The 23,328-nt window shown below is 31.5% G+C and overlaps 2 protein-coding genes across 2 annotated transcripts; both read right to left on the reverse strand.

Annotated features, from left to right (window-relative positions):
* Window positions 1-2,432: 2,432 nt before the first annotated feature.
* On the reverse strand, window positions 2,433-6,359 carry LOC134683057 (collagen alpha-1(XII) chain-like). The gene is made up of 3 exons (XM_063542098.1): window positions 5,894-6,359; window positions 4,432-4,869; window positions 2,433-3,025 (listed from the first exon to the last, which is right to left on the reverse strand). Exons 1-3 carry the CDS (start codon window positions 6,117-6,119, stop codon window positions 2,727-2,729), a joined length of 963 nt encoding a protein of 320 aa, XP_063398168.1. The 5' UTR covers window positions 6,120-6,359; the 3' UTR covers window positions 2,433-2,726.
* Window positions 6,360-14,429: 8,070 nt separating this feature from the next.
* LOC134683058 (collagen alpha-1(XII) chain-like) lies at window positions 14,430-18,509 on the reverse strand. Its single transcript, XM_063542099.1, has 3 exons — window positions 18,217-18,509; window positions 16,254-16,679; window positions 14,430-14,988 (listed from the first exon to the last, which is right to left on the reverse strand). The coding sequence occupies exons 1-3, from the start codon at window positions 18,440-18,442 to the stop codon at window positions 14,690-14,692; spliced, it is 951 nt and encodes a 316-aa protein (XP_063398169.1). The 5' UTR covers window positions 18,443-18,509; the 3' UTR covers window positions 14,430-14,689.
* Window positions 18,510-23,328: the final 4,819 nt, after the last annotated feature.

Here is a 23,328-nt window from a genome sequence, read left to right on the forward strand (position 1 = left end):
AATATTTGATCCCTTGAATCCAAAATGAAAAGCATTATAATTTTACCAAATAAGATTCTTCAAATGTCCATATGATATTAGTCTAAAAGTAGTAGATATTTATCATTACTCTTATCTGCAGCTTTTTTTTGTTTGTTTATCACATTAATACACTCAGCTGATTTCGATAACCAAAAATATCAATAAAATTACAGACGGTTTATTTTAAATACATGTATGACTTGTAAGCATGTCCTATATCGCATATTTGGGCGCGGATGATGTGAGTTTGCTCTTTTTGAATTATTTTGTTCACTTCTAGTAATCGTTAGAGTATTGCTGGTTTTTCATTCTGGTAAGTTTTTTAATGTAAAAGATTCAATTTAACACTAGATGAATGAGGTAAAAAAATGGGGCGTTCAAAAAGAAACTGATAACCACCAATTAACCCTAAATATAAAAAATATCTGCAATTCGGGAAAATCATTCAATGCAGACGAATAAAATTGACAACAATGTGTAAACGAAACAAACAGACATATGTTCATTAGTGTTAATCTGTCTTTTGATTGAGGCAAGCCATTTTAATCGAAAATTTATGTTTTGATGTTACACTATTTTTCAGATAAGGGTGAAGGTTGGTACCTATTAAAGCGTTTAAAACATGCTGCTTTTGTTTGCACCTGTCTTAAGTCAGGAATCAAATGTTCAGTAATTGTCGTTTGTCGATGTGGAGAATAAGTGTTTCACGTTTCTCGTTTTTTATATTGAGTAAACCAGTGGTTTTCCCGTTTGAATGGTTAAACAAAAGTGATTGGACCTTAGATAAATAATATGCAAAGTTTCTCTCAATAGTTCGCAAACTTTTTATTCTCAGTTCTAAAACTCCTTTACAAACGAAACCTGAAATAGTAGATATGTCTTTTCTTTATCAAAAGCATACATTTCCTAGTGGGTAATATCCTAAACATTCATTGCATTTGAAGTTTCTTTGCAATAAACAAATAGCTGTACAACAAAAATAGTTATTTTGAAGGTTTGAAGCTACACGAAACTGCACAAAGGAATGGAGACCATGCATTTAAATGAAGAGTATTGCTCTATCAAACAACTATTAGAAAAGTAATAGCTTCAAGTCGTTTTACATCAGGCAAATCTCTTGCAAATATCACATAGGAGCAAGTTTGATGGGACTTTTGAAACAAAATATATTATTTTTGGCACCTCACTTTATAACATACAAATTGATGACCTTTTATTCATGCCTATGACTACCATTCCTAATTCAAGTATTGTCAATAGATTAAGTTTTCACCGTGTCACCCTTTGGTCTCTGAATAGTAATAGATTCAGTGATCACTTACATTTAATATATCCAAGTGAATCTAAAATTAAAGATACTATCGACACGGATAAATCTGCTTCATATTTAGACCTTTTTTTCGAAATGACTACTGACGTTAGGTTAAATACCAAAATTTATGACAAACGCGATGATTTTAGATTTCCTATCCTATAGTCAACTTTCCATTTCTGTGTAGAAATATCCCAGCGGCACCAGCATATGGAATATATGTGTCTCAATTGATACGTAACTATAGAGCTAGCTCAAAGTACGTTGATTTTGTTGAACGAGGAATACTGCTTTTACAAAAGTTGCTAATACAGGGCTATGAATCAATCAAATTAAGGTCATCACTCAAGAAATTTTACGGTTGCCATCATGAGCTGATTGGCCATTATGACAAACGTGTGTCAGAAATCATATCTGATATTCTTCCTCAGTCATAATAACCTTCAATCTTTACCGAACTGAACAAAGAAATAACTCGACGGGTGCCGTATACGGTGCAGGAAATGCTAACTCTTCCGGAGCACCAGATTTCTCTTGCAGTTTTTAGTGGAGTTCGTGTTGTTTCTTATTTATTATGTGTAACTGTTGATGTAAGTGTCTTTTGGTTTGATGAGTCTTTGTTTACTCCTTGATTTTGATTGTTATTGTCTTGTAACAGATTACATTTTATTTTGAATTGTAGATTGTGAGAAAAGACTTGTAAGGGCTTTTACGTCCGAATATTAAAATCTTCTTAGTTTGGGTGCTATAATGCACTATTATAAAGGTGTTATATCATCAAATCAATGCACATCAATTTGTGTATAAAAAGGATAAAAAAAAATCTTCCCTTTAATTTGACAGTTGTAGCAAATATCTCCTACATTTCTATGCAGTAAAACCATCTAGGTGTTTATTAGCACCACTAATTTTTTTTATTTGGCGTTTCTTTAGAATATTTGGAAACTGGAAGTGACATGATTACTAAAGCTTGTACACAGCTAAAAAACAAAGACACAAACAGTTGACTGGTTAACTTACACTGATGGTTATTTTCTAAAATGCCATTAAACGTATGTGAAATTTTATCTATAGTACTGGACATGATAAATTTTACACAAACCAAGTAATTTTTTATTTGAAACAAAGATAAATTCTGCATATTTTATTGAAAAGTGTAAAAACAATGGCTGATAGGGGATATCGATGGGGGTATTACACCTTGAGAGATTTATTATGCCAAATTCAGGTTTTTGAAATAGATCAATTTACGAAAGTTTGGTCCTTTATATATATTTTGATATAGTAGAAATGTATGGTCATGTTTTCCCAAACGTAAATCTTGTTTATTAATACAATCGACCTAAATAGATTCAAACATAAAACGAATTTCGTAACAAACTTTTATATAGTATTATTTTTTCGATAATTCAAATGGTGCACATGGATTTGTTTTATCTATCTGGTCTTTTATTGCTTTCAGCAGTTCTTTCAGAACTTGAAAGTCTTTAACGGCAAATAAGTGATCAGGTTTAGGTTGACTGACATACGATGTGAGTTCGTCCTTGCCCTTCTCCGAATGTCCACCAATCATTAGTCCAAACACAGTTGCTTTTGCGTGCAACATAGGTAATACTGAAGAAAGAGTTCTTCCGCAGTTTGATACTCCATCAGAAAGAATTAAAACTTCATGTTTGGTACCCTGACGCATGCCTGAAATGAAAAAACACCAAAATATATTACTTACATTACATTAAACATAAAAATGATGAATAAAATATTAACAGAAAAACCTTTCAAGAGACTGTGCTTAAGGTAAAACATGCATCAAAAACATGTTTAATTTACATTTAAAGCCAAGCATACTTAACATGTTAAACTCTAGAGAACAAGTTATACCATAAAAAAAACATATTTGCCAAATATATAAGGAAATTTTAACAGCAATTATATTATATTATAATAATAATGGATATTTTACAATGATAACGGATATTTTTTTGTCATTTTTATTTAGTCTTGGAGTTATCCGTTTTCTCCTACTTACATGACTTATGGTATTATCGACTCAATACTATATTTCTCTATAATTATGTAAGAAATTAATGCTTCTTTTTGTAAATTCATGTGTGTGTAAAAGCGTTGCCCGAACTACATTTTGTTCTTGCTTGATTCTACAAATGTACGCACGGTCAACGCTTTTACAACCCTATGAAATTACTTTCAGAAGCAGTCAATACTATAAAATTACTGTCTTTTGATGAGGTAAATATGTAGTTTTATTGATTTTAGAAAAAAACATTCTATGCACTGCGGCCAACGGCCGAAGTGAATATCAGTTTTTAAAAGCCAATTTAACCACACATTTATCGAAACAAAAGACAGTATTGGTTTTATTCCATATTCCGAGAAAATGTATGTATTGGCAATTATTTACCAAAACCAATTGTACATCAAACGTTTTTTACCAAAATGTATGCATGTAGATAAACTCATCATAGATACTAGGACTAAATTTTGTATATACGCCAGACGCGCGAATCCAAAAAAGTTAAAATGGCCAAATAAAGAACGAAGTTGAAGAGCATTGAGAACCAAAATTCCTAAAAGTTTTGCCAAATACAGCTAAGGTGATCTACGCCTGAGGTAGAAAAGCCTTAGTATTTCAAAAAATTCTAAAATTTGTAAACAGTAAATTTATAAATATAACCATATCCATGACATTTCATGTCAGCACAAATAGTGCTGACTACTGGGCTTGTGATATCCTCGGGGAATAAAAGCACGCGACGTTTTGAGCGGTTAATATTCTATTTCCGCAGATAATTATGCTTATATCATGTATATATTCAAAATCTTATTCCTAAGAGAAAAAAAAATACTTACATTATATCAATATTGAATAATTATAATTACATGTTTTTCTTCATGATCAAGAAAACACGATAAACATCAAGATTTTCTATATTTGCCTGTGCACCTTTTTTTTTAAATATTATGCCATTATGTAAAGTTAATTCTGAAATGAAGAATGATGCGAGATTGATGATAGTTAATCAAAATAACGTATAATTATTAAACATATATCTAATGTAATTATTAACATAAAATAATCATACCTTTTGATGATGTAAACATTTGTATGGCCTTATAAAAGGCATCACCGGTACAAGTAACTCCTCCTTTATATGGTACTGACTGTATTGCTGCCTTCAGCTCTGCCAAATTATGATTGTCATTGAAATCAAATTCTTCAACCACATTATTAGAATACTGAATCAGCGCCGCTCGGTTATAAACAGTACGTTTATTTGAAATAAAGGGATCTGTAGATGGACAGAGCAGGCCTAAAAGTTCACCTAATTGCTCTTTAACTATTTCAAAGTTACCAGATCCTATGCTGGTAGACGAATCAAGAATGATCAATAAATCTCTGAAAACACCCGGTACCTTTGCTTTAACGGTTCCCTGAGAAGTCGTTGAATTTGTCTTAATTTTTTTCTGCAGAAAACTGGTGATTACTGTATTTGCTGTTGATTGAATCGTTGGTTTCCTTGCTGCAATAAATAGTTAGTATAATGAAAAAGTCACATTAATTTATAGCTTGAACTTATATGATACTGTTCATAAGCTCGATACATTTCATGTATTTGTGTTTATCATATAATCTTAATAAAATAGTATTTCCTCAAAGAAGAAATCTGTCTTTTTAAAACAAATTAAGTTATACTAAGAAAGGCATACATTTGTAATTTAAAAGGACATAATGTAGCCTGAATATTGAAACAAGTCAAAAATCAATAAAAAAAACTGCTTTAAGTTTATAGGCGTGTAAAGCGTGTAAAACATTGACATACGTTTGGTGTTTTTTTTATGAATTAAGAATAAATGTAGAAATCAATTCAATATTGGAGCACCAAGCGGTTGTTTCAGAATATCAAAAGCATAGAAAATATTAATGAACAATACATGTCATTTCATAATAATGAAATGAACTTAATTTCTGGATAATTTTAATTTAAATCTCGGTCTTTTTCTGAAATTTATCAAAACTTTTGTTTTTTCAACCCTGTATACCACCATTCACCATGTGAAATTATAATTTTGAAAATGCTTTGACCAACAAAATTATTTTATATTTCTTCCTGTGTGTTGTTTACATTATGACGTCAAACACGCGACTCATTAGAGTTGATGTGAACCTTGCCATTCAGTCACTGGACTTCAAATACTTCAAATATTTATGGGTTGATATAAAATACATATATAAGTAAGCAATGAATGTGTTTGTTTAATTTGATAGATGCTTTTTGTGCTTCTATGTTAAATATTTGTTTGTTTTGTTCTAATTGAGATTGTGACACAGTGATGACTGCTGTACCCCTATTTTAACACTTTTACCTATTATGTCTGTTTTGTTCTCGCATCGTTGTAATATAATGGAATTTAATGCGACTGTCATACAAGTGAGAGGTTTAGCGCTAAAAAACCAGGTTCAATCCACCATTTTCTATATTTGAAAATGCCTGTACCAAGTCAGGAATATGACAGTTATTGTCCTTACAAATAAAAGTAACTTACATGTGTACTCAGTTATGTCCGTATCAGTTGGACAGGGTTTGCCACCATTGTCTGGATGCCTAAGAATGACCCTTTCTTTAGATCGTGCTCCAAATCCATATACCTCGCTCCACTCGCTCCATTGCGACATTTGACAGTCAACTTTTTCTTTTGTAAATAGAAAACAGTGATTTGAACCAATCATAAACACCAAAACTATAACTAACAGATCAATACGACCCACCATGATGTCTCTGTATGATACTTTACGAATGTTACACCAAAATCAAAGCTATATTTTATGTTAACTAAAATTTCCTGAAACGATTAATGCGTACAATATTTATTAGAAACAATATCTTTCTACACCAATCCGATTTCCAAGAACCTTATATAGCCTAATAAAGACTATTTTGTGGTAAAAGAAACCATTTGACAAATAGGATTTTTTTTCTACTGCGTGAGTAGTAAGAATTGAGAGGGATCGAAAGCTACAAAGCAAACAAATACCACAAATAGGAACAACACGTAGACAAATGGTAGACTGATGTAATGAAAATCCACAAACAGGAACTAAATTAAATGACGTAACGAAATCTACACACAAAAACCACATGACATAATATACATATGTCACATGACACCTATCAATTGACACGTTGCAAAATGAGGCATTTTATTTATATAAACATTTGCATTAACATTTGCATTTAAATTGTTTGGACAGTGCGAGACTGAAATCAAAGAGAGTAAAAAAAAAAATTTATAAGGGAACGATTTAGAAGAGATAAGAAGATGCCAAAATATTGAATAGATAATTGTACTCAAAGAATACTAGATAATAGGATATTTAATAGAGTCCCCCGTACTTCTTTGATTTCAACAGTTTATAAAAATTACAACTTACATTTTATACTTTGAAGAGTAAGTCATGTTTGAGCCTTAATTACATCGAGTTCGGGGCATTCTTCAATGTTCTAGTCAAAACTTTGAATGATGTCTTATGCTTGATATATTTTTTATAGATTAATATTTTGCGTGAGTGATTACTGTTTCCGTCTTGTTAATTTAATTTAATGTCCAGATTAAAATTAAGTATTTGCCACTGAACATAAAATATTGACAAAGTATTTATTTTCACCCTTTGACGAAAATATAAAAGTTTCAAAAGTTTGAACCAACCATTTTATCAGAAAAAATACACTGGTTATATTGTAGTTTGACAGACACTAATTTTGATCATTGAGAAGCTCAATATTCCCTTAACACAACGTTTGCTCTGAAGTTTTTTTTTATAGTTTCTCGTCATTTTGTTATCACATACGCAACACGACGGGTGCCACATGTGGAGCAGGATCTGCTTACCCCTTCCGGAGCACCTGAGATCACCCCTCGTTTTGTGTGGGTTTCGTGTTGTTTATTCTTTAGTTTTCTATGTTGTGTAATGAGTACTATTGTTTGTCTGTTTGTCCTTTTCATTGTTAGCCATGGCGCTGTAGGTTTATTTTCGATTTATGAGTTTAACTGTCCCTTTGGTATCTTTCGTCCTTCTTTAAGATGCTGTTTCATTGCATCAAACCGTCTTTATTTCATACAATAAGGCTATTACACGCTAATTCCAATATGTAAGTGGTCGACACTATCGCCGTATAGAAATCCCATTAAGATTGAAAGTAACTGAATTTAAATAATTGTGTGTTCGAAACATTGCAGTATAGTTGAAATCTTACAAAGAAAACGAGGTCATCAAAGAATCATTTTATTTTACAATATTGATAAGGTATACTAAAATAGAGGTTGAAGATACAAGAGGGACATTCAAACTCACCAGTCGAAAAATAAACTGGCTAAAACATGGCTAAAAAGGGGAACTGACCAAAAGACAACATAAGTACACGGAACACAATATATAAAAAAAGACTCAGCAACACGAAAGAATTGTCTTAAACAGATTTTATCACCATACGTGAACATGGAACAAACATTATTATATCACTGCACGTTTAAGAATACCAGTGGAAAATTTTTATACGATCATGTTTATAAAAGTACAAAAGTCATTACGTATCGTATAGTAAGTGCAATATGAATGACATTGATCTATCATATAACACAAGGTTCAGTAATGAGAAATTATATTACAGTTTTATTTAAACATGCTATTTACAATGTTTGGTGATCTGTTATTCACACGACGTAATGTTTGTGGTTATTCGTGGAACGTATTATCATAATTTTGTATAATGCAGGTGAGGTGGGAGGTGATATGTTCGCGAATGTTCATCAATAACATAATATAATATCCAAGTCATAATGACAGGGCAAGACAATGAAATGTGACAAAATGTTCGGCACAAAGCATATCATTCCATCGTATGTATTATTGATGATGCATTCAATATAACTATTATAATTCAATAAAACATGTATATTCAACTGAGGAAAGTCGCAGATGGTATAATATTTGACAATCCGTCTGTCCACCAGGGATGGGCACGATTACTCACAAATATAATCGATTAATAATCGATTACATGAAGGATTTTTGTGCAATCGATTAATAATCGATTACTCAAATTTTAGTATGTAATCGATTACAATCGATTATTTTATCAAAAGTAATTACACTACTTTTCGATGACTGTCAATTCCATGCTTCAACATTTCAACCAAAAATTAAATGAGTAACACACAATTATATTGCTTAACATTTGTATAGTGGAAATTAAGAATTTTACCAAATGCATCGTTTAAAGCATTGTTTCTAAATTATAAGTTAATATCTGTTTTTTAGATCAAATCTCTTGATGAAGATTAGAAATATTCAAAAAATCTTGAAATTTTGACTTTCAACACAAATGAAAGATGTCATCGCATTGCATTATTTATAACTAATTGTTTTTCAAAAATTTAGCTCTCTTACTGACTTGCGTTAGTTATTTTGTTTTTACTCTTTAAAAAATTTTTTTTTAGCATAGTTATTATAATGTTTACAGAAATATAAAAAAAAAGTAGTATCATTAATTAGTTCAGCTAATTTTTAAGATCAAAATTTATTTTTTATAATGACATGCATGACTTAAACCTTTTGTTTGGATAACCACCCTAATTACAGATTATTTAACTGCCACTGAAGTACAATTTATAACCTGAGGCTAAATAATGTCAATCTCCTTCTTAATTAGACATAAGTTAATTGAAATAAAAACAAAGTATGTTTGTTATTGATTAGAAGGCTTTGATCATCTCATTAGTAAAGGCAAGAATGTTGTTAAGATTTGTTTACTTCTTCAATCAAATCATATACAAAATATATTTATAGTGTCAAAGGGATACATGTATCTATTTCTAAAAAGAAGTGCTATGAATTGCCATTGGTTCATTGTTAAAAGGACTTTGTGTTCTTTTTTTAATTTAATTTATATACATGTACAATGTATATCATAACATTTAAGAAATCAACTGTTTATCTATTCCAAGCTTTAATTTCAACTCTGATTGAAAATGATGGTGTATACAGGAAATGTAATACAAATAAGCTTACTACTTTAAAAAAAAATGTAGTACAGAACTTAATGAAAGACAGACACATTTCTTATTTAAGAACTATTTTATTATTTAAGATCTATTTTATTATTTCAAATCTATTTTCTTATTTTAATATTAATATTAAAGCTCTTGAATTATTGACAAGCACTTACATTCATTTGTTTCAAAAGCTAGATATAAAGTAAATTTAGGTAGGGGATCTGGTTACTCATAATGCAGCTTGAGACAATAGGCAGAACTAAGGCAGTTGCTTAACTCTCAAGTATTGTTGATGCATAATATTTTATCTGTACTACAAAGTGATAGCATACATATATTTCCTATGAAATAGGTTATTTTTCATCAAACTATTTTACTAAAGTAATCGAAATGTAATCGAAAAGTAACCGATGATTACATCCAAATGTTTGCTGTAATCGATTAAATTACGATTACATGTAATCGAAAATGTCTTCGATTACAGATTACTGTCGATTACTTGAAAAAATGTAATCAATAACAATCGATTACGATTACAGATTACGATTACCCCATTCCTGCTGTCCACAGCTTAATGCTTTCCTTTTAAGCGGATTATCTTCAGATTTGATCTAATGTTACATCTCACCTACACTACGGATAAAATCAATAATCGCATAATCTGAAATATAAAACCAATTTTGGTAATAATATATCATAGCTATACCTGAATACTAAAATACAATACCGCGATAGCGTCTCCGTTTTTAATCGTATGTTTTTCTCTAATTCGAAATTATGCTTCTGTTTACCATAACTATATAATGGGAAGTTGAATATCAAAATAATATGATAGAAGGTCCACGTTTGCCAGAAGGGATTAAAAAAAAATCAATGTCAATTCTGGTCGCTTGGATTGTATTTGATATCATATGTTTTTCGGAGTAAAAAGGTTTGGTATCTTTTACTTTGCGTTTTCTTATTTGATTTTGCCATGTGATTATGGACTTTCCGAATTGATTTTCCTCTGAGTTCAGTATTTTTGTGATTTTACTTTTTACTAGTATTCGAAAATCAAAAAGGTATTATAATTCTATAGAAAAGATCCGTAATATGTGCATATGATCGTAGTCTGAGATATATATTAGTATTTATAATTTTGAATTTTGTCCTAAATAGGTGCATGTAATCTTTAAATTTTAGTGCACACTAGATGAAAACAACCGAATTAGACTCATTTTGATATCTTTTCATAATCATCATATGGTTTCGTTTCGAAAAAGACTGTTTGCTACAAAATGTTTGTGGTTAAATTGCCAATGCATGATAAATGTACTAAGTAGTTTTCAAAGGTACATGTACCAGGATGATAATTTAATACGCCTACATAAGACTCATCAGTTACGATCAAAACAGTTATAAAAGTCAAACAAGTGCAAAGTTAAAGAGCATTAAGGAGTGTATATATATGTACTCTTTTTAAAACAAAACTGCTTTTTAAAAGTATTCAAGCGATATAAATATTTACTCCTTAGAAACGGAGAAAATTGATAGCCATAAGGTGTATCGATATATGACAGAAAACCCATAAACATGTATAGTTAAATTAAATTGTAAGGAACAGTGCTTTATTGCTTTGATATTCTTGCTTTATTTCATACTTACGGACACTTTTATGGACGCAATCACGAGTTAGTTGAACGCTATGGTATAACTGTTTCACATGACGATAGATAGGTTCCAATCGTCATAACCACAATGATGTCCCTTTTTTCTCGCCTACTGAATTTGTTCACCGATTTTGTACATTCACGAGCAATATGACGGGTACCACTAGTGGAGCATTACCTGCTTACCCTACCGAAGCACCAGCGATCACCTGTGCTCGAGTTGGTCAGTCTTCAGTTTTCCGTGTTGTTTTCGCATACTATTGTTTGTCTTTTGATCCTTTTCCTTAATATCATTATGATTTTGTTAACATTCCAAGTGAAGTACCAGATGTTATACTATTTGCCGATTTAGTCAGTTACACGATATGTGTTTTCTGTCTATAATCGATTTGTTGTTACAATACTATCACCTTTGTTCTAAGAGGATCATCTTCACATTAGAAAGAACGTGTCAAGTCACAAAAACAATTACTGTTGATTGACTTATTTTTATTTTAGCTGATATCAATGTTCGTTGATTGCAGAAAGCTTGCATTTTCGTGGATATTTGTTTTCGAGGTTTTGTCAATCTCTGTATACAAAACATATTGAAAATATGATATTTGTGGAACATTTGAAATTGTGGTTCACTTGTACCCACGAAACACACGAGAATTGGTATCCAACGAAAAATCATGAATCCACAGTACAAATTCGATAACAATATAATCAGCATATAGATTGAAAGAGGACTGGTAACATAACACCATATTAAGGTGGTACCCAACACTTGGACTAAAATTAATTTGGCTCGTTTAATTTTCATAAAATTTTATCAAAGTACTTACTTTGACCCTTTAACAAAAATATAAAAAAATGAAAAATTTTGAACCAACCGTTTTGTCAGAAAAATTACACTGGTTATATAGCAGTTTGACAATCATCAATTTTGATCATTGAGAAGCTTAATATTCCTCTTACAACACAACGTAATTAAAACGTTCAGCTGACTTTACAGAGTTATCTCCCTGTAGTGTTAGGTGCCACCTTAATTCTTGCAACTATAACGGTTTCATTTTAATTGTATCATATTTTAATTTGAAAGAAGGTTTCCTCTTACCATGACCTAAGTGTAATGGAAAAGTAATTTTACATGGGGAACACTTAAGGAATAACAGTACTGTAGTTGAAGAGTTGCCACCGTCAATTGTAGATTTGACGGTCGCAAATGCAGTTTTACTGGCGACGCGTAGCGGAGACAGTAAAACGGAGATTTGCGACCGTCAAATCAAAATTGACGGTGGCAACTCTTCAACTACAGTACTGTTATTCCGATTCTAATGCATTATAAAAAGAAAAAATACGATAAAACTTGAAAAAAATGTCTAAATTTGTCAAATAAAAAAAAAATCCGCGAAACTTCATGAATGATTTTGGCACAAAGACTTCGTGGCTAAACGTGACGTCATACAAATGAAAACTTACAAACTGGAGGTTATTACGTTACCTCTACGCTTCAAATTCGAATAAAATTACATTACAACGGCAAATTCGAGGTAGGTGTTGTTTTATTTTTGATTATATAGTAGTAATCGAACATTTGTTGATTCATCAATTCAAAATGGCGGGTCTCTCCTTAGTTACGCATGGTCAACTGTGGATTTGACGGCAACTTTTAGCCAATGAAAAAAATTGTTACATCCAAATTGCATTAGAATTTTTTGTGGGAGGGGATTTAAAAAATTATTTCATATCAATTTCTTGTCACCAGGATCAGATTTGCTATCAGATCTTCTGAGAGGTAGAAAGCAATATTTGATATCTTGGATCCAAAATAAAAAGTATTATAATATTACTGTATAAGATTCTTCCAATGTCCATATGATATTAGTCTAAAAGTAGTAGATTTTAATCATAACTCGTATCGCATATTTGGGCGCGGGTAATGTGATATTGCTCTTTGTGAATTATTTTGTTTACTTCTTGTAACCGTTAGAATATTATTTTATTCTGGTAAGTTTTTTAATGTAATATATTCAATTTTACACAAGATGAATAGAGTAAGAAATGGGGCTTCCAAAAAGAAACTGATAACCACCAATTACCCTTAAGTATGAAATAAACATGCAATGCAGACGAACAAAAATGACAAGAATGTGTAAACGAAACACAGACATATGTTCACTAGTTAATCGATAATATATGTGGTGATGTTACACCATTTTTCCAATATTGGTGGAGGTTGGTACCTATTAAAGCGTTAAAAACCCGCTGCATTTATTTGCACATGTCCTAAGTCAGGAATCAAATGTTCAGTAGTTGTGGTTAATTGTTGTGGTGCATAAGTGTTTCATGTTTCTCGTTTTTTATATTGATTAAACCATTGGTTGTCCCGTTTGAATGGTTAAACACAAGTCATTGGACCTGATATAAATTCTATGCAAAGTTGCTGTCAATAGTTCGCCAACTGTTTATTCCTAGTTCTAAAATTCCTTTACAAACGAAAACATAAATAGAAGATATGTCCTCCTATATCAAAAGTATACATTTCCTAATAGCTAATATCCTAAACATAAATTGCAATTAAAGTCTCTTTGCAATATACAAACAGCTGTACAACAAAACCACGTGTTTTTGAAGGTTTGAAGCTACACGATACTGCATTAAGGAATGGTCAACATGAATTAAGAGATTTAAGATAGACTGTAATAATTTTATGTGGGGTTTAATCAGGCAAACCTCTAGCAAATATCACGTAGAAGCAAGTTTGATAGGAATTTTGATATAAAACAAATTATTTTTTGCACCTCACTTTATAAAATCCAAATTGATGACCTTTTATTCATGCCTATGACTACCATTCGTAATTCAAGTATTGTAAATGGATTTAATATTCACCTCGTCACTCTTTTGTAACAGATTATTTTGAATCGTAGATTGTGGCACTTTGTAAGGGCTTTTACGTCTGCATATTAAAATCTACTTAGTTTGACAATATCTTATATTGTGCTCACATGGGAGCCTATAATGCACTACCATAAAGGTGTTATACCACCAAATTAATGTACTCCACATCCATTTGCGTATGAAAAGAGTCGAAACAAAATCTTCCCTTAAATTTGACAGTTGTAGCAAATCTATCCTACATTTCTATGCAGTAAAACCATCTTGGTGTTTATTTGCACCACTATTTTTTTTTATTTGGCGATTCTTTGGAATATTTGGAAACTGGAAGTTACATGGTTACTCAAGATTGTACACGACTTAAAAAGACACAAACAGTTGCACTAATGGTTTTTTTTTCTAAAATGCCATGGAACGTATGTGAAATTTTATCTATAGTACTGGAGATGATAAATTTAACACAAACCAAGTAATTTTTTATATGAAACAAAGATAAATTCTGCATAATTATTTTATTAAAAAGTGTAAAAACAATGGCTGATAGGGGATATTGATTGGGGTATTACACCTTGAGAGATTTATTATGCCAATTGCAGGTTTTTGAAATAGATCAATTTACGAAAGTTTGGTCCTTTATATATATTTTGATATAGTAGAAATGTAAAGTCATGTTTTTCAAAACATAACTCTAGTTCATTAATACAATCGACTTAAATTAAAACAGAAAACGAATTTCGTAACAAACTTTTATATAGTATTATTTTTTCGATAATTCAAAAGGTGCACATGGATTTGTCTTATCTATCTGGTCTTTTATTACTTTCAGCAGGTCTTTCAGAACTTGAAAGTTGTCGACGGCAAATAAGTGATCAGGTTTAGGTTGACTGACATACGATGTGAGTTCGTCCTTGCCATTATTCGAATGTCCACCAATCATTAATCCAAACACTTTTGCTTTAGCGTGCAACATAGGTAATACTGATGAAAGAGTTCTTCCGCAGTTTGATTGTCCATCTGTAAGAATTAAAACTTCATGTTTGGTACCCTCCCGCATGCCTGAAATGACAAAACTCCAAAGTATATTACTTACATTACATTAAACATCAAATGATGAATAAAATATTAATAGAAAAACATTTCAAGAGACTTTGCTTAAGGTAAAACACGCATGAAAAACAAGTTTAATAATAATGGATATTTTATAATAATAATGGATATTTTATAATAATAATGGATATTTTATAATAATAATGGATATGTTTTTGTCATTTTTATTTAGTCTTGGAGTTATCTGTTTTCTCCTACTTACATGACTTATGGTGTTATCGACGCAATACTATATTTCTATATTATTTAAGAAAGTAATGCTTCTTTTTGTAAATTCATTAGTGTGTGTAAGGGTTGACCAAACTACATTTTGTATGAAGCGCGGAGGTTCATTCTACAAATGTACGCACGGTCAACGCTTTTACAACCCTATGATATTACTTTCAGAAGCATTCAATACTATACAACTACTGTCTTGTGATGACGTAGATATGCAGTTTTATTGATTTTAGAAAAAAAGTCCAATGGCCGAAGTGAATATCAGTTTTTAAAAGCCAATTGAACCACATATTTATCGAAACAAAAGACAGTACTAGTATTGGTTTTATTCCATATTCCGAGAAAATGTATGTATTGGCAATTATTTACCAAAACCAATTGTACATCAAACGTTTTTTACCAAAATTTATGCATGCAAATAAACTCATCATAAATACTAGGACTAAATTTAGTATATACGCCAGGCGCGCGTTTTGTCTACAAAAGACTCATCAGTGACGCTCGAATCCAAAAAAGTTAAAAAGGCCAAATAAAGTACGAAGTTGAAGAGCATTGAGAACCAAAATTCCTAAAAGTTTTGCTAAATTCAGCTAAGATGATCTACGCCTGAGGTAGAAAAGTCTTAGTATTTTAAAAAAATCTAAAATTTGTAAACAGTAAATTCATAAATATAACCATATCAATGACAATTCATGTCAGCACAAAAAGTGCTGACTACTGGGCTTGTGATACCCTGAGGGAATAAAAGCACGCGACGTTTTGCGCGGTTAATATTCTTTTTCCGCAGATAATTATGCTTATATATTCAAAATCCTATTCATAATAAAAAGAAAAAAAAAAAAAAAGAAACTACTATCACTTTATCAATATGGAATAATTATAATTACATTTTTTTCTTTATGATCAAGAACATTTTCTATATTTCCCTGTGCACGTTTTTTAAAAAACAGTATGCCATTATGTAAAATTAATTTCGAAATTAAGAATAATCATACCTTTTGATGATGTAAACATTTGTATTGCCTTATAAAAGGCATCACCGGTACAGGTATTTCCTCCTTGATATGGTACTGACTGTATTGCTGCCTTGAGCTCTGCTAAATTATGATTGCCATTGAAATCAAATTCTTCAACCACATTATTAGAATACTGAATCAGCGCCGCTCGGTTATAAACAGTACGTTTATTTGAAATAAAGGGATCTGTAGATGGACAGAGCAGGCCTAAAAGTTCACCTAATTGCTCTTTAACTATTTCAAAGCTACCAGATCCTATGCTGCCAGACGAATCAAGAATGATCAATAAATCTCTGAAAACACCCGGCACCTTTGCTTTAACGGTTCCCTGAGAAGACGTTGGATTTGTCTGCAGAAAACTGGTGATTACTGTATTTGCTGTTGATTGAATCGTTGGTTTTCTTGCTGCAATATATATTTATCATAATGAAAAAGTCATATTAATTTATAGCTTGAACTTATATGATACCGTTCATAAGCTTGATACATTTCATGTATTTGTGTTTATCATATAATCTTAATAAAATAGTATTTCCTCCTCGAAGAAATCTGTCTTTTTAAAACAAATTAAGTTGTATTAAGAAAGGCATACATTTGTAATATAAAAGGGCATAATCTAGCCTGAATATCGAAACAAGTCAAAAATCAATAACAAATTTTGCTTTAAGTTTATAGGCGTGTAAAGCGTGTAAAACATTGCCATTCGTTGTTTTTCTAAGCATGAATGGAGAAATCAATTCAATATTGGAGCACCAACCGGTTGTTTCAGAATATCGAAAGCATAGAAATTATCAATAAACAATATATGTAATTTCATTATAATGAAATGAACTTAAGTTCTGGATAATTTTAATTTAAATCTTGGTCTTTTTCTGAAATTAGTTTTATTAAAACTTCTGTTTTTTCAACCCTGTATACCACCATTTCCCATGTGAAATCATAATTTTGAAAATGCTTTGAACAACAAAATTATTTTATATTTCTTCCTGTGTGTTGTGTTCATTCTAACGTCAAACACGCGACTGATTAGAGTTGATGTGAACCTTGCCTTTCAGTCACAGGACTTCAAATATTTCAATCATTTATGGGTTGATTTAAATACATATATAAGTAAGCAATGAATGTGTTAGTTTAATTTGATAGATCCTTTTTGTGCTTCTATGTTAAATATTTGTTTGTTTTTGTTCTTATTCAGCATGTTCAGATTGTGTCACAGTGATGACTGCCGTACCCCTTTTTGACACTTTTACCTATTATATCTGTTTATTTAACGCATCGTTGTAAATATAATGGAATTTAATGCGACTGTCATACTACAAGTGAGAGGTTTAGCGCTATGAAACCAGGTTCAATCCACCATTTTCTATATTTGAAAATGCCTGTACCATGTCAGAAATATGGCAGTTATTGTCCATTCGTCTGATGTGTTTTATCATTTGATTTTGTCATTTGATATGTACTTTCCATTTTGAATTTTCCTCGGAGTTCAATATTTTTGTGATTTCCTGTTTGTTATTTAGTATTGTAAAAATGTATCACTTTAACATAAATGAACGATATTTTGTATATCTGAAAAACATACATGTTGGTATAGATTTTCAATAATTCGTAGCAATTTAAAGTTCATTATCACCATGTTCTTACAAATAAAAGTAACTTACAATAAAATCAACGGTACCAATTTTGTTGCACCAGATGCGCATTTCGACAATATATGTCTCTTCAGTGATGCTCGTGGCCAAAATATTTGAAATCCAAAGCTTATATAAAAGATGAAGAGCTATAATCCAAAAGGTCCAAAAAGTATAGCCAAATTCGTGAAAGGAATCAGAGCTTTGCACGAGGGAGATACATTCCTTAATTTATTATAATTTTTAATATTTTGTAACAGCAAATTTTAATAACACAAAAAATCCGTATTTTCATGCCAGTACCGAAGTACAAGTGTACTCTGTTATGACTGTATCAGTAGGACAGGGTTGGCCACCATTGTCTGGATACCTAAGAATGACCCTTTCTTTAGATCGTGCTCCAAATCCATATACCTCGCTCCACTCGCTCCATTGCGATATTTGACAGTTAACTTTTTCTTTTGAAAATAGAAAACAGTGATTTGAACCAATCATAAACACCAAAACTATAACTAACAGATCAATACGACCCACCATGATGTCTCTGTATGATACTTTACGAATGTGTACGATGCTTATTAGAAAATATATCTTTCTACACCAATCCGATTTCCAAGAACCTTATATAGCCTAATAAAGACTACTATTTTGTGGGAAAAGAAACAATTTGACAAATGGGATTTTTTTTCTACTGCGTGAGTAGTGAGAATTAAGAGGGATCGAAAGCTACAAAACAAACAAATACCACAAAAAGGAGCAACACGTAGACTGTTGTAATGAAAATCCACAAACAGGAACTAAATTAAATGACGTAACGAAATCTACAAACAAAAACCACATGTCATAATAAACATAGGTCACATGACACCCATCAATTGAAACGTTGAAAAATGAGGCATTTTATTTAATATAAGCATTTGCATTAACATTTGCATTTAAACTGTTTGTGCAGTGCGAGACAATAATCAAAGAAAGTAAAACTTTTTTTTTATAATGAAACGATTAAGAAGAGATAAGAAGATGCCAAAATAGTGAATAGATAATTGTACTCAAAGAATACTAGATAATAGGATATTTAATAGAGCATGGAAATACATTAAAATTCACATCTTAATGCGTTTCATGATCCTTATGAAAGTCGGGATGACCTTAAATTTAAGATTTAAAAAAAATATCCAATCCAGAGTCATGGATTACCTGATGAACAGATACCTCTCATACATTTTTTTCTTTTATCTACGTCCCCGTACATGGCGATAGATAGGTTCCAATCGTCATAACCACAATTATGTCCCTTTTTTCTCGCCTACTGAATTTGTTCACCGATTTTGTACATTCATGAGCAATATGACGGGTACCACTAGTGGAGCGTGATCTGCTTACCTTACGAACTATGTCCAGTGCACGATGTTTTGTCGATATTGTCAACATCGCAATGTCAATTTTATAGTGTCGTTATTGTGTATACATTGTATCCTATCAATATGTTCTATACCTTTCTGTTTACATCCTTCACATCGCATACATCGCAATGTTAACAATATCGTATCAACATCGTGTTTATATTGTGTATGTAGAGTCTTTACCTTTCTGTTTACATCGTTCACATCGTATACATCGCAATGTTAACAATATCGTGTCAACATCGTGTTTATATTGCGTATGTAGATTCTATACCTTTCTGTTTACATCGTTCACATCGCATACATCGCGATGTTGACAATATTGTGTCAACATCGTGTTTATATTGTATATATAGAGTCTATACCTTTATGTTTTCATCGTATACATCGCGATGTTGACAATATCGTGTCAACATCGTGTTTATATTGTTTACATATATATATTAAGTCTATACCTTTCTGTTTACATCGTTCACATCGTATACATCGCGATGTTGACAATATCGTGTCAACATCGTGTTTATATTGTATATATATATATATTAAGTCTATACCTTTCTGTTTACATCGTTCACATCGTATACATCGCGATGTTGACAATATCGTGTCAACATCGTGTTTATATTGTATATATAGAGTCTATACCTTTATGTTTACATCGTTCACAACGTTTACATCGCGATGTTAGCAATATCGTGTCAATATCGTGTTTATATTGTGTATGTAGAGTCTATACCTTTCTGTTTACATCGTTCACATCGTAAACATCGCATGACGTTAACAAATACAAGGGAGACTACTTATGTCATTTTAAGTCTTTAAAATGTAACGTTAAAATACGAATATTATTTATCATTTAATCCCGGGTTGAGAATGTTTATGAATAATTCTTCTTTCTTCCTCCGGATAATCCGCTATATATTGCACTTTTTTGGTCTTTTGGAAAATGTTGTTTGTGCTGTATTTAGACCCTTCTACAACGACATTTGTTTTACATGCACACGTATAAAAAAAATGCGTTTTTTATCCAAAGCAATCATAGGTTTGAACGTAGTTTTCAATTTAGACTTGTGTATATATATAAAGTCTATACATTTATGTTTACATCGTTCATATCGTATATATCGCGATGTTGACAATATAGTGTCAACATCTTGTTGTATATACATTATTTTTTTGTTCTTTTTTTTTTTAAATAAGTTAAGCAGTTAGTTAAATACTTTAAATTGTTTCCATTTGTCATGTCGGCGTCTTTTATTGTTAACTATGCAATTTAAACTTTGCTCATTGTTAAAGGCCATACGGTTATCTATAGATGTGCCATTTAGTATGTATGCACTGAAAATTTGACTTATTTGCAATCATACCACCTCTCCTTTTTATATATACCTTTCTGTTTAAATTGTTCACGTAGCAATGCTAACAATATTGTGTCAAAATCGTGTTTATATTTTATAATGAGTCTATGGTCCGTATATAAACGTTAAACTAACTGCATAGAAACGTTTTAACATTACATACAGTAACAGTTTATTATAAAGTAATTGTCAAAGTTGAAGTCATCTGATTTTTTTAATTGCATAATCCATTTGTTGTATAGGGAAAACTAATGTCTGCCTCATGCCGTATTAAAAATAATTTACGGATCTGGATTAACAGATTTAGTATATTCTACTTCGGAATAATGAAAAGTAACACGTTCCATTAGACTACAAACAGAATAAATTCACTAACTTGTCCATTCGCATCGGGAAGATAAAACCTGAAATGCCGTTTTAGAAGCCACTAACTCGGCACTTTAAAAAAAGCCCTTTTCGGAAGAAATTTAAAGTTGGTTAACATTTCCGTTATTATATAACGCTCCATAATCGCACCAACGTGAGTTCGATTTTCAGTGAAATTTTGAGTTAAAGTTCGAGTTTTATTTTGATTATTAACATTTATTTCAGTAAGAGTCCTAGTCAAAGCTAGCAATTTAAGCACTCTCTGCTATATCATATTGGCCATTGTCTTCTCAAAAGAACCAAAGAATCAAGAGCTAATCAGCTACCTTTGTATTAAAAAAAACTGGTTAACCTTTTCAGTCATGATCGGAATCCGAAAATCTCACTGTATCACTGTCTTCAGCCAAGTGATCACATTGAATGACCTAAACACGAACCTACATCTGAACTATAATTACTTATTTTTAGTGTTTTTTGCTAATGTTTTCTTGAATTTTGCAAAACTTTCAGTGGCAAATATTACGTAAACATCAGCACAAAATATTTGTCTATATGAGTGGAATATTCTTTCACCAGACGTATCATTAATGTGTTGGTTGCTCTTTAGCATGTAATTGTACATAAATACGTGTGTGTGTTAAATATTTCTATTAATGTAGACTTTTGTTTAAGTCTAATGTATAGTACGTGCTAAATATGTACACGCTCGTTTACGGGACGTATTATAGTATATCGTTGTCCGTCTGTCCGTTCGTCGTCATCATGTCAGACTCTTTAACCAATTGACATAAAACTTTGGTTAATTGTTTATATTTATTGACGTGAGCTCCCTTTCAATTTTTACGAATTTTAGATTTAATGTTTCCGAGTTATAGGGGTTTATTCATAATAAAAGGGGGCTTTATCCGTTTTCAGACAACACCTCCAGATTGCTTTCAGCAGTTTTCGTGAAACTTTGGTGTATTGATCATATCTATTAATGTAAGCTCCTTTTAGAATTTTATAGATTTTCGTTTTTACGTTTCCAAGAAATGGGGTTTTATTCATTAAAAATGGGGGATTTTCGAGTTTTTGTACGATATCTCTAAATTCTTTCACCAATTATCATATGACTTTGATGAATTATTTATATCTGTTGATGTAAGTTCCGTTTAGATTTTCATAAATGTCTAATATGACATTGAGAAGTAATGAATCTCTCTGAAATTGTACCACAAGGTTTTATATCACAAATGAAAGGCTAAAATTGAGTTTGGGGTACATGTAATCATAAAACACTGACGGCATAGTACAGTTGCGCTTGTATATGCGCATAAACAATAGAGGGGTTTGTCTTTAATAATATTAAATATGCTGTGAATTTAAAACGTTCTTAGTGTTGATTATGCATGATGATTATGTGTTTTGAATATATATACGTTCTTTTTTATCATAACGGTCTAAATAGAAAGTCATTCATTTATTAATATTTAGTTTTATTCTTTATATTTTAGCACCTCATCATTCTCTTATCTTTTCTTTCTTTTTTTTTTTGCCTTTTATTCTGCAGTATTTACCCATTATTCTGTATTCCGTAAACCCCAATACAATCAGACCCTTCCTTATGACCACGTATTTTTAATTTTTAAAAGTTATAACAGTTGTAAAAATATGATATGTTCATTATCATTTTCCTGCTTAAGTTAAACGTCCTTTTGGCGGTTCGCTATCTTATAAATTAGCAACTTTTACGACGGAAACGGCGACGTCATAATACAGTCACGACACTATAGCGAAACCGAGAACGATGCGTATTGTGTGATTTTCCTTTATGCCCGCGTCACACTGTCCCGATTTTAACGCCGATGACAATACGATTATGGAAATTTTCAAAAGCGGTACTGATCGTATCCAGATCGGACTATTCGTAGAGCCTTCTTTAACCATCGTTGAACCATCGGCCACTTTTTCTAGCCTTCGGGGACAACTTCGGGAAGGGTTCTAATTTTTTTAACATGTTAAAAAATCCCCGAAGGTGCGTCCGATGTTGAGGGTTCGTATTGAGTTCGTATCACCATCCTCACTATCGTAATGTCACCGGGAATGCATCTTTGAACATCGTATTGCACTCGTGTTTCCATCGTTTCCATCGGGCAGTTTTGACATTACGATGTCTACACGAATGAATCACGAAGCTACCCGAAGATCTTACGATAGCAACACGACTTCGTGACGACCTCGTAATCCCGTCGTGTTTCCATCGAATAATAGTACGAAGGCGACAAGATGGAACTACGACGGCAATAAATACAGCTAA

This window comes from Mytilus trossulus, chromosome 9 (genome assembly GCF_036588685.1).
Source record: "Mytilus trossulus isolate FHL-02 chromosome 9, PNRI_Mtr1.1.1.hap1, whole genome shotgun sequence".
In the NCBI taxonomy this organism is placed as follows: Eukaryota; Metazoa; Mollusca; class Bivalvia; order Mytilida; family Mytilidae; genus Mytilus; species Mytilus trossulus.